At 41.2% G+C, this 13,305-nt stretch overlaps 1 protein-coding gene across 1 annotated transcript; it reads right to left on the bottom strand.

Annotated features, from left to right (window-relative positions):
- Positions 1–5,563: 5,563 nt before the first annotated feature.
- On the bottom strand, positions 5,564–7,421 carry LOC131624237 (uncharacterized). Its single transcript, XM_058895189.1, has 2 exons — positions 7,296–7,421; positions 5,564–6,886 (listed from the first exon to the last, which is right to left on the bottom strand). Exons 1-2 carry the CDS (start codon positions 7,419–7,421, stop codon positions 5,564–5,566), a joined length of 1,449 nt encoding a protein of 482 aa, XP_058751172.1.
- Between the last annotated feature and the right edge of the window lie 5,884 nt (positions 7,422–13,305).

Raw genomic sequence — 13,305 nt, 5'->3', positions numbered from 1 at the left:
TTACAAAATCCCAATTCCTATATACACAAATTCGTCATTCAAATCTCTATTATTACATCACAATTCAAAGTTCAATCTACATCACAAAATTCATACAAGAAATTCAAACTATTAAGTTATTATTCATCCAAAGCTACAATCGAGAACATTACAAAAATACCAAAGGCATCATCAGTACACATTACACCTTCGAATATTACACTACCCTAGACATGCTTCCAAGCCAATCTTCATGTTTCATGTTGTTGCTCCATGGTATTTTTGATACAGCAATATGCCATATGATTTATATCATACCTGCGACATCACAAGGAAAAGAACCCACTGCATTATTCAAAGACAAGCACTATTGTTGACATGAATGGGAGTGATAGAAAGCAAAAGAAGCTGTGACATAACAAAGTGGCAGCGGGTTGAGATCAGCGGGAACAGAAAAATTCAGATGGAAATGGAAGTTGACTAAGAAAAAAGGAACAAAGCTCATAACATACCTCTTACGGCATCAGAACCGAACCGGACCCCTGTTTAATACCAACCCGCCAACAAAAACAAGCTCGAACCGGTTCAGAACTCACCCTCAAGCTAATTCGAACTCTGCACGTTTCAAGGATAAATCAAACTGGTTCAGCTATACGGTGTTGTCTTCCATAAAACAGTCCCATATGTATCTATAACCTGGACCCTGCATCAATTCAATACACAAAAAGAGATAAAAAACCAGAGAAATATCAGTTTAGCCATATGGTTCTGCACCTCACGAATTCAAACCAGCCCTGCATAAATAAGAAGAAACCGCAACTTCAGCTTGAACCACCTTGATCCCGATTCACCAAAATCAGCCCTGGACATAACAACCTATCAGTTCTTTGCCATTCAGCAGCCATAACACTCATCCATAGACTTGAAAACCTGCAGCAAATTAACATCCACCCTGCACAGTTCAACATACATACAACTGCCAACTAATCCTAACAGAAGCATTTCCCAAGATTAACTCAGGGTCCTAAACTGTTACTAACCTCACTACCCTCTAACTTCTTCAGCCATTTCAAAACCTAAGCTCTAATCATTTTCCCCCAACATAACTGACTTCACAAAATCAACCAACTGTCATAACCAATAGCCTAACAGAACTACCAACTGTAACTAACTCTCCTAACCATTTGTAACTAACAATTTCATAACATAACTAACATAACTATCAAAACAGAAGAGAGAAAACAGAAAACTAATTCCTAACCGATTCAATCCTCACCATTGATCCAATAACCGATTTCTCAAATCCAAGGGCTCCAATCTCTCCTCCCTCAACTGAATCCTCTCCCCTAATCTCTATATAATCCGAACCTCCACCTTCATTCAGATTCTCCGACGCCATTTTCACTGATTCACTCTTCACTACCATTCCTCTACGCCATCTTCCTCTCAATTCTCCATCATCTTCTCTGCAACCTCTCACTCTCCACCATAACACACACGCCATTTCCACCATTCATCCCTCTCCCTCACCTTCACCAAAGCTCATCACCACCATTGTTGGAGTTTCAACCTCTGAAACTCCTTCAACGGAGCTAAACCACTCGCACCATCCTCATACACTCAATCTCAATTCCTCTCAACACGCCACAATCTGCAATACTCTGAATCCCTCAGTCTCACGCGATAACGACTCACCCCTAGAAGAATCTCCAGAAAAGAAGAAGAAGAAGAAGGTGAAATCGGAAAACAAAAGAAGAGGGAGAATTGATCGAAACTTACAATTTCTTGAAGGCGTTCGACTTTCATCTTCCTCGCATTCAAAGAAATGTCGAACTTCATCGGTAAAGAGAACAGAGAAATTGATGAGTGAGAACGAGCCTAGAGACCGATTGAGAGTGAGAGGTGCACAAGTGAAATCGATAGAAGAACGTCAGCTCGGAGACGGCGATTTCCTCCGACGCCGATGACATTCCTCCGCTGAGTTTGCTCGAGAGACGGAGAAGAGAAATTGGAGGGAGAGAACGTCGTCGCTCACGAGATAAGAGGGGCTGTCTACTCCGTCTGATGGTGCTAGCGGCGGCGATATTGATCGGGGAGTACATCGTCTCAGGCGGCGCGCCGTTCGGTGGCTTTAGAGAGGAAGATGAGTCTGAGATGTAATATGAACGGTCACATTTCTAACCCTAGCCCCTTTTCATTTAATAAATATTCTAATTAGTCTTAATTGACGTATTATATGACATGAATGGATATTAGCATAAGGTTTAATATTATAATTAATTGAACTAATTAATGTTATGAGAGGTTGATTAGATTTAATTGTGAATAAAATCTGTTAACAAAATCTGAATGCAATTGGTCGTGAATTTTGCACTTGGGCTCAATAATTCTGATCTTCACACCTCCCCCTGGGCCCATGCGCCATTTTCTTTGAGTCAAAAATCATAAAAAATCTGAGATGAATCAAATGCTTTGGGCCACCGAAATGCTGAATGCACACCCTAGGCCCATACGTTTTTCTTGCAGGAAAATCTGATTTACAAAACAAAAACATCACTCTGGGCTTTATTCTTTGGGCCATACGCATAACTGCTAACAGTACCACTATTCTGATTTCACACTCCCCTGACTCACATAAGAAATTGATAGTTTTAGTTTTTTTTTACTTAGTTTTTTATTACATTTTTTTGACAATAAAAAACCATAGTTTTTTTAGGTTCTTAGATAATGGTTAAACATTAAAAACTCATAAAAATAGTAATTTTTTTAGGTTATTTTTTGCACTTAATTTTGAGTTGTTTCTTATTCTTTTTTGCTAATTTCGTATGCTTGCGTTTACTTTGATTTTGGCCTATAACTTTGGCCTATGTTAATATCTTTTGTATTCTTTTAGAATCGATCTCATTAGTATGTTAACATTAGACTTAGATTAGAATGATAACATTAGGCTTAGAGATTAGGCTAGTCCCCCATTTTTTTCATTCTTTTTCTTTTACAACATAAAACATCTAACAAATATTCAAATAAAATCCCCATAAAAAATACAAAGAAAATACTCAAAACATTAATAATCAAAGTGAAAATCTTAAAAAGGGAATGGAAGCTTGAACATCCCTTGCTTTAGGGAATGTTCGAGTGCTTGGATCTCCCTTGCTTTAGGGTCCCATTCAGGCGTAAGTTCCCAACGTTAAAAGACACCAACCAAAGAGTAACTCGAGTTTCCCTTGCTTTAGGGATTTCCTCGAAACGCTAAAACTCTCTCTCTTTCTCTCCTTTCTTAAGGGCATTGTTATCTCCGCTCTATTGCATCCTAGGTCGATCCCTTATGCAAGAGCGCGAGCGTTAACTCCGCCCAACTAAAAAACACAAAAACAAACAGAAAATCTTGAGCCGAACTACGGCGCTCTGATTCCTGAAAAGGATACGTAGGCATCAAGTCGCGGGGCTTGAACGAGCACACTTGTAAATATTCCTTCTTTTCCCCGTATTTCTTTTGCATTCATTCGCATGTAGACATAGACATAGTACACACCCTTTAGATAGAAACAAACATAGGTGGATACCATCGAGTACGATGGGCGCGAGGGGTGCTAATACCTTCCCCTTGCGTAACCGACTCCCGTACCTTGATTCTCTGGTCGCAAGACTCTGTTCCTTCCTTTGTTAGGTTTTCTGATATTCCTTTCCCTTATGGGATAAATATATTAGTGGCGACTCTGTTCATTTTTCGCGAGCGTGCGACACCAGCGACACCTGAATGGAAAGCACATCGTGCGTTTGCATTGTAGTTCGGAGATTGTGTGTCCGGAGCATTCGGAGCATCTCTCAAAGTAATCTTCTCAATCTTGAGCAAATGTTGCAACACCTGAGCATATGTCATAGGAATCGGATCAATCTTTCTATGAGGCCTAGTCCTGGGAGGATAGCGATCATTATTGGAACGTTGTCCCTGCTGTTGTTGTTGTTGTTGTGATACTGGGATCATAACAGCATTAACCTGTGAATTGCTTCTCCCTGAACCCCTTCTTCCATATATGGCATCTGCATTTCCTTCTTTCCTTCTGGCATAACCCTCAGCTTGTTTCTTACCACCAGCAGAATTAGAAGAAGCTCCTAAATGAACTTTTCCCATCTTTAGACCCATCTCGACACGTTCGCCATATCTCACCATTTCAGAAAAGTTAGCTGAAGCACTGCAAGCAAAATAATAGTGTCCAGACAAGGTACTGGTGAACATGTCAATCACCTCACGTTCAGTCATCGGTGGCTGAACTCTTGCGGCTAACTCACGCCATTTCTGAGCGTACTCTTTGAAAGATTCTTTAGACCCCTGAACCAAACTCTGCAACTGGGTCCTGTTGGGTGCCATATCAACATTGTACTGATAGTGCTTAATGAAAGCCTCCACAAGATCTCTCCAAGAATGGATATGAGTGCGCTCGAGTTGAACATACCACTCCAAAGAAGCCCCAGCAAGACTATCCTGGAAGAAATGCATTAGAAAACCCTCATCCTTAGAGTATACGGACATCTTGTGATAGTATGCTTTGACATGAGTCATGGGACAAGTCGCCCCATTGTATTTGTCAAAAGATGGAACCTTGAATTTTGATGGAATCCTCACACCAGGAACCAACCCAAGTCATTGATATCCATGCCTAACACCCCTTTGCCTTCAACAGCTCTGAGACATTCTTCAATCAGACGATACCTCTCAACTTCATCATGTGCACCCTCAACACTATGCCTTGATACCTGGTCAAAGTTCTCAACATTGAAATCCAAATTACCACGGTTCTGATGATCTCTCCTTCCCAACAGACGAGACGGAGGTGGAGGTAGAAACCCGTGATGCTGATTGAAAGGATTATAGTGCCCTCCCACGTGATCAAACTCATTCGGATCATGGTGATCGTCAATTCTACCAGACACATCATCAAACAGCCCTGGATGTCCTCCATTCTCAACCCTTCTGGAGTTCTCGACGAGAACCCGCAAGTCATCCTGCCCCTTGGTCACATTAGTCAATGCTTCCATAAACTGCGCCATCTGCGCATTCATCTGCTCTGTCAGTTGAGCTCTCATCTCTGCCATTTGTTCCTGAATCTGTTCCATCTGCCTTCTCTGAATGCTCCTAGTCGGATACGGGTGATTAGCCATCTTAGAACTCCTTCTGATAACAAAACAGCAAAACATAAGATATAAAACCTGCAAAACCTGCAAATATATGACATGTATGATATATGAATGATATGCATTAAATGTTTGTCAATTTTCAGGTATCCAAGAGTTCATCCCACTTTCAGATAGGACATAGAAACCCTGATTCAGAATATATTCGAACAGCAATCCACGCACGAGAATAATTCAGCAAACTGAGCATATTTCATTCAAACATAACTGAGAATTTGAGTTCATACAGACAAAATACATAACCGTGTCACAATGTGCTCATAAGGCATATGAAAGAAATCCAGAACATCAAAATGCGACCCCATCCAACAATCCTGGACATGGGCGACAAACATCAAGAATACACATCAAATCAACCCCATAGACCAAACAAATCCAATCCACAACAGCACTAGGATCGTCTGACAACAGAATGAGCTCCTCCATCTCCTCTCCGCTGGGATCGGAGGCTTGCGAGCTCTTCTTCAAGTCGAGCTGACTTGGCTTTTTCTTCCATCAACTGTTGTTCTGAATCCTGCATCCTTCTCTTGCTATTGTTTTCGGACCTTCGCAACTTCGCACATTCCTGCTGTTTTCGGTACAAGCTTTCTTCCATCAAGTCATGAGATCGCCTTTGGGCACGTGTCATGCTTGAACCTTCACCTTGCGCATGCTTGAGCTTACGAGCCAATTCCGCCTTTTCGCGATCTTGAAAATACCTCTTCAAGCCAACCTCATTGTCCTTTGCTCTTAGTTTGATGTTGTCTGCTTCAGTCTGAATATAGAGTTCAGCCGCAACTGTATCAGATAAAACCACGGGAGGTTGCTCATACGATAGACATGACCTCGCAAATGGCAACAACAGATTTGCCACTCTTGCTTCAACCCACTTTCGGTAAGGACCCATGGCAATAGGAACTTTCTTGCTCAAAGTAGTCTGATCCCTTCTATGGACTTTAGTCCAAGCATACGCTATCTTCTCTAGCTCCAGAGGATCTTTACCATCAGCAAAGTACACTGATTCAAATGCTTCTACATCATTCTGAGCCCTTTCCATTGCATATCCCAATTGACGATAGGCGAGTGTGGGATTGTAACTAATGCAACCTCTGGTTCCTACGAGAGGAACGTTAGGATATTGACCGCAACTAGTGATGATGTTCCAAATCTTCCCCACACAATAGTTCCACCTGATGTCATAAGATGTGAGGTTAACAATCCTATCTGACCACTTAAGAGAACTCTTCTTGAGCACAAAAGGTCCTCTCACCGGCAAATGCAACATGAACCACTGATACAACAATGGAAGGCAAGAACCAACAACATATCCTCCCTTCTTACTTCTCGAATGGATCGAAAAATAAGCATCTGCAAGCAACGTTGGCACGGGGTTTTTGTTCATAAAGACACAAATCGCTGCCAAACACACAAAGTTCTCTCTTGAAGGGAATAAGACAATACCATAAATCATGATAGCAAGCAAACGACTAAAATCAACCCACTGCTCCTTCTTCGCCGCATCCTTAGCCCTACTGATCAAAAAGCAAAGATAGAAACCAGAAACACCGCCCGATGACTTCCAATTTCTTTCCACCTCCTTTATACCCATGTGAAGAGCTTCAGCTATTTTTTCAAATCTCACAACCTCGGGAACTCGAATGAAAGGTACATCATCAGTGATTCGGATGTTGAGTATGTAAGAAAACTCCTCGAGTGTTGGCACCAGTTGATAGTCCTGAAACGTAAAACACCTCAACTATGGATCATAGAACTGAAACAGGGTGATCAAAGCCATTGGATCGAAAGATGTTTTGAGGATGGAGAGCAAATTGCCATAATCATGATTGAAGTCACGGAGAACCTCCCCTTCCAACCGAGAACTCAAACCAATCAACCCCGAAACATCAATATCCGGAATCTTATAAACTTGGTATGCCTTGTACGTTCTTTGACGGTATCAGTGGGAATGTCCATCTTCAACTTGGGTGAACTCCTGAATATCCCTGAAAATATGACATGCAAATGCTTATTATTATACATTTTTTTTTTGCGTTTCTTTTGGAAATAAATATGCTATGATGCAAAGTGGTGGGACTTGTTGCCGCCCACCAGGCATTCCGGACTGCCGGTAACACACATAGTACAGAGCCAAAAGTTCGGCCCCCAGATAGTATATCACACGGAACATAGAATGTCAATCCACAGAACCAAAGCCCGTAGTCAACAACACACTGGAACAGAACACAGATCACCAATCGAACAAGAACCATAGTACCCCACGAACAGGAACCAATAGTACACTCGAACGAGAACAGCGGTAACCCATGACAAAGAACAGCGGTAACCCACGAACAAGATCCAAAGTCACCATCAATGTACCTGTTAATCAATGATTGATTCCCGCCCCACTCACGGGTAAATCTAGGCCAAGGTAGGTCGAAAAGCCAACAGAGGATCGAATGTAGGCATTATCATACGATATTGCCTCATTCCACCAAGCTCTGCCCGTGGATACGTGATCAGATCAATCAGGCATACGCCTTCTGTCCGTCACGGCCATTCTATTCCTAGTTCCTATGGTATCACTCATAGCCTGGGTATTGGGCCTTTTACCTCTTGAAACACCCACCCACAGACAGAAATCCAGACAGCCCAGAATATGATGCAGAAAAGTAAAAGCGCACATAGAATGCAATGCAAACAGATAATATGCAAAGCGGTAAAAACACCCAATGATAAACACACAAGCGCTAGGATCGACTCGCTAGGTCCGGACCAGCAACAGGTCGAGACGTCCCCAGCAGAGTCGCCAGCTGTCGCTACTGCGAAAATTAACAGAGTCGCCACTAACATATTTATCCTGAAAAGGAAGGGAATGCCAGCAAACCACAAAACAAAACAACGGTCTCACGACCAGAGAAAGAGGGTAAGGGAGTCGGTTACGCGAGGGGAAGGTATTAGCACCCCTCGCGCCCATCGTACTCGATGGTATCCACGCCTGTGTCTCAACCTATGGGTGTGTAAGCAAAATGCGCTAATCTGGACTAAAATGAATGCAGAATGTAGGGAAAAGAAAGAGTTATGCTCGCACGGGCCCTACCCCGCTGCCTACGTATCTGTTTTGCAGAATCAGAGCTACCGTAGCTCGGCTAACTAATTTCTGTTTGTTTTGTGTTTTTTAGGTGAACAAGTTACATTCACACTCCGCTGCTCGACCTTTGGAGGCTTATGCTGGGAATGGAGCGGAAATAACAAGTTCTTAAGAAAAGAAAATCAAAGAGTGTGGTTTGTGTTTTAAAGAATGCATGAGGAAAACCTAAGCTAAAGGGGGGAAAGCTTGCTTCCTAATGTTATCATACAAAGGGTGCAAATCTAACTAAACTAACAACCTACGAGAAAAAGGGGGAAGCATACAATAATATCACACAAACGAGCGTCCGCTCGTAAAGCAAACAAACCAACGGTACTGACCGAATGGTAGAAAAGCGGTCCCGCCATAGCCAAGGGGAGCAGCTCAACCCAAGTCAACCAAGCATTAGACCTCGCGAAAATGATCGGGCCATAGACAAGAGGGCGGACCCCTCTCAGCAACCAAGCCGTCACGGATCGTAAAGGAAAACGGTGCGCGTGTACATCGAGCATCAACGTCGAGCGACGCGAGCTATAAGAAAGGCGGGGGTCCGGCTACATGAACCCTTTTCCTGACATACTCGATAACAAGATCTTGTGCAGGTTCAGAAGCAAGCGATGCGAAGCGTGCATATAATGAACAGACTCGATGAGACTAGGCGGGGGTTGATTGCTAACCCTTTCCGCATGCCTTCCATGAGGACTTAACAGAGTGCCATATAGGACTTATTACACCGTGACTCCCGGCTGCAAAGCACAAATATAAATACACCAACAAAAACAGAGCCTCTTTCGAGGGCTTGGCCAGATGCATGTCTAGGTCCTACTTCTCATGTTAAAGGATGATGCGAGAAAGCGATAAGGTGCGGAAAAAATAAAATGAAACGGGATCAATACCAAACGGATGATGATCCGTAAACTAAAGCGAAGAAAAGCGAAGACACTAAGAATCCCGCGAGCGAGCTAGCAAGGCAAAAGCAAATAGTCAGCACACCGATTAGCCATGAAAGCACACAAAGGTCGACATGCGCGTCGAGCACAATCACAATACACCTGCAAGAGGAACAAGCAAACCAAACAAGCAGATATAGAGTAATAGAGATGTGTCTCCAGGATGAGAACACAAAGCAAGCGAATGAAATCGTGTCCCGCAAGTAAAGCGGAACACTCATAGAATGAGCATCGATCGGTGACCGTCCAAAAGCCTCGCACACTAGCACACACGTTAGAGATAACAAGACACCGCAATCAGAATTGCGTTATTGCTATTCTAAAATAAAACCGGACAAAGCAAACATGGAAAAGGAACGGTAATACGCGAATAAGCATGTAAAAGTCACACCGGAAGCCGACAAAAGTACCATCATGGAAAACACAAAATTCATCAATACAAATCATTCCACAAAATAGTATATCTTACAAGCTTTCCAACGATATAAAGAACACGCAAATCGGAGCTATGAGCGAGAAGATATGAATTTTCGAAGTTGAAATTAAATCTGCCCACACTCAGTGGTAACCAGTTACTTGAAATGAGGTAACCGGTTACTTCAGGAATTTTAGTGGAAAACAGGGCAAGTAACCGGTTACTCCAGACATGGTAACCGGTTACCTCAGTCAGGCAGCATGAAGAAACAGACAGGTAACCGGTTACTTGAAATGAGGTAACCGGTTACTTCAAGTCAGAAGTGCAAAAAACAGCCAGGTAATCGGTTACTTGAAATGAGGTAACCGGTTACTTCAAGTCAGAAGTGCAAAAACAGCCAGGTAACCGGTTACTTGAAATGAGGTAACCGGTTACTTCAAGTCAGAAGTGTAAAAAACAGCAAATTACATCATCCAAAAGCAACCTACTCATGCATCAATCAAAGATACTATCAAGCACGAATTGGCATCAATTCACACAGCATTATGAACATCAAACCACCACAATTAAGCATCAATTCATATAGATTTCAACTCATCATCATTAACTATCAAGCAACAAGTTCATGCAAGCATTATAACAAACACATAGTTCACCAAACTTGTATCGATATGCAATTGCAAGCAAAGTTTCAATGAATCTAACATTTAATCATCATTAACATCAATTAAACATCATCAACAACTAGATCTAACATTATAATGATGTTAACATCAACAATTAAGCACTTAATTCAAGGTTCAAAGGCTTACCAGATGAAGATCTAAACCGAAGTACGAACACGAACGCGACACGAACGCGAACACGACACGAACGCGACACGAATGCGAAAGCAAAATCCAAGAGGGAGAAGAGAGAGGCGCGCGAGATGTAGAGAGGAAGGAGGAAATTCGAACTCGGAGTCTTGACCTTCAATCCATGTTGATCTTGATTCTTGAAGAAAATTGATGAATATTGATGAAAGATTTATGTCATTTGTGGTTTTGATTCAAGAGAATTGAGAGAGAATTGAGAGAAAGTGTTTATGAATTTTTTTTGGTGAATTGAAATTATGAGAGTCCTCTCCCTTGATTTGTGAAGAGAAAAATGTTTATATATTGTCAACGCGAATTGTCCAAATCGCCCTCGGTGCGTCTTATTTTGGCTCGTTTTTAAGGAAACTCGGTTCGGCTCTCAATTCCGGAACGAAACCAATGCCACTATAAAGATGACCAAATTTGTGACTCATCGCCGCGAGAATCACCTCAATCCGATAAGCAGTGAAGAAAATACGCCCGTTTGAATGACGAGAAACGCCGATTCACCCGATACGACTGTGCAAAATTTTGTAAGTACCGCTCAAAGAACTCGATAAAAGCCTACCTTCGGCTCAAAATCTGAACAAGCATGTCTGACGAAGAAACGAAGCTAACGAAATTTCCGAGAGAATGCGGCCGGAATGGACTTCATACGATAAAAATCGAAGGAGTTATGAATTTTCGAACTCGGCGCGACATACTCGAAAACACACTTTTTACCGGAACAACGCGACGATCCTTAAAATTCTGGGAATTTTCCGTCCAGAATTGGCCTTCGGTCTGAACATATGAAATCTTGGTAATGATGGTACGGAGCTCCAGTTAAATTTTCAAGTGAATCCTGCGAGCGGATTAGGAGATACGAATTTTCCGAGGTCCGAAACCCTACCTTCAGCACTGTTTTTCACCACGAAACCTCAAGTAAATTGCAAATCTGGCGACCTTCCTCAAAGAATTGGCTTCCGAGCCGAACACAAAAGTTGTAGATATCGTCGAAACGGTCAGGATAGCGCAGGAACTTAGCTCATATCACCTTCCAAATATGACTTGCGAATTTTCCCGTATTTCCACTGTTTAAACCATTTTTCACGCCTTTCTTCTTAAACCCATGAAAACTCTTTATTATTTTTCTTCAATTTTGTAATGACGAAATAAACGTCATTAATAACTTATAGCTCAAATAAAGAGGGCAAATTTTGGGGTGCAACACCATGTAGGGAGGAACCAGTTCCCCATAGTAAAATCCAGAGGCATTGTTTTTCTGTGCTTCAGGAACTGGTTCCCATGTAGGGAGGAACCGGTTCCCACGAACTTTTTCCAGCTTTTATTTGCATTTGTTTGGCTGTAACGTAATTGTTTCTTTTTTTTCTCACTTTAAGTTTTATTTTTTATATCACTTAAATATATATTCTATCTCTTGATAACACATTCACTCATTTACATTCACTCATTCACTCTCATTCAATATATTCACTCATCTTCATCTTCTCCAAAAACCCTTCCACCTCTATTGTCAAACCCATTAAAAGCTCCACTATCTCACTCAAATCTTCCTCCACTCTCCAAATCTGAAAATCCAAAACCTAAACCCTAACTCTCAAATCCTTCCTCAACCATGGCACCAAGAGCTACATGGAATGCAAAAGGGGAGAACAAAGTTGGTGAAACTAGTGAAGAACCTCAAAAGCTTCCTCAAACGGTAAAGAGTCGGAGAATCACTTTCAACATCCGGAATAGGAATCTCCTTCCGACTAAGTACGGTAAACTTCATGATTTTCCAACTCATAGCTTCAATTTACCTGCTAGGCTAGCTAATGCCGGTGTTGTTAATTTTGTGAGTGACCATGGTGAATATTATCCGGATCTGGTTAGGGAGTTTTATTATAATCTTAAGATTGTTACAAATGAATTTGGGGATTTTATGTTAACTTCTGAAATATCTAGAAAAGATATTTGAATCGATCCCAATTATCAATCACGAATTCAACTTTTTCTTGACTTTGGAAGCTCGGATTAGGGTTCTTTGGACTGGCAAAAACTACTGCTTGAGGTCTGCAATGCTTGCTTACATATGGGAGGGTGAATTAGGTTACTAAAACCTGAATAAATCTCACTGAATCAATCATTGGAAAATTGATTGAAATATGATTTCAAACTTTCTAAATTAGGTCCAATTTCAATCTTTTATTTATCCAATCTTCCTTGCACGATTTTAAATGTAATTTGGAGTGTAATTGGTGATTAAATTTGATTCATATTACTTCTTAAATCAAATCTTTGATTTTCTATTTGATTTTAATCATCTTTTAAATGAATAAAAATACATAATAAATCAACTAAATCAAATAATTTCGTGGCAATTAGATTTGAGGCCCTTGGATACTTGGGAAACAAGTTTGGACCATAAAAAGTTAGGCCTCTTTGCAAAGAAATCCAATTTGAAGCCCTTGGTTTCACATTTTTTCCTTTAAAATGTCCCAACTTTGACAAGGCATATCTCCTTCAATTTTTAAGATATGGAGGAGTTCCAGGACTTTTTGGAACCTCAAGATGTCCTCTACAATCCACTTTGGGAGCTTTTTTCCATTAGAGGATTTTATCTTGATAATATGGGCTTTTACAAAAAAAACTGCTTTTGGTTGACTTTCAAAAAGGATCTATAATCTTTTGATCCATATATCTCCCAAATGAAGCATTTTTAGACTTGGCTTGTGAGAGACAATTTTGTAGAGAATTTAATCTACTTCAATTTGAGCTTTGGATGGGAAATTTCTGATGTTCCATGTGAAAGTTATGGCTGGT

The sequence above is a fragment of the Vicia villosa genome, unplaced genomic scaffold, assembly GCF_029867415.1.
Source record: "Vicia villosa cultivar HV-30 ecotype Madison, WI unplaced genomic scaffold, Vvil1.0 ctg.000109F_1_1, whole genome shotgun sequence".
Classification (NCBI taxonomy): Eukaryota; Viridiplantae; Streptophyta; class Magnoliopsida; order Fabales; family Fabaceae; genus Vicia; species Vicia villosa.
The sequence above is the reverse complement of the archived record's forward strand: the minus strand, read 5'-3'. Positions and strand labels throughout refer to the sequence as shown.

Bases quoted from the DNA above. Each gene is read 5' to 3' on its own strand.
- LOC131624237 (XM_058895189.1), bottom strand. From the start codon at position 7,421: ATGGTTCTTGTTCGATTGGTGATCTGTGTTCTGTTCCAGTGTGTTGTT. The intron at 6,887-7,295 runs GTACTATGTGTG...TTTACGTTTCAG, and splicing joins GGGGCCGAACTTTTGGCTCT to GACTATCAACTGGTGCCAAC.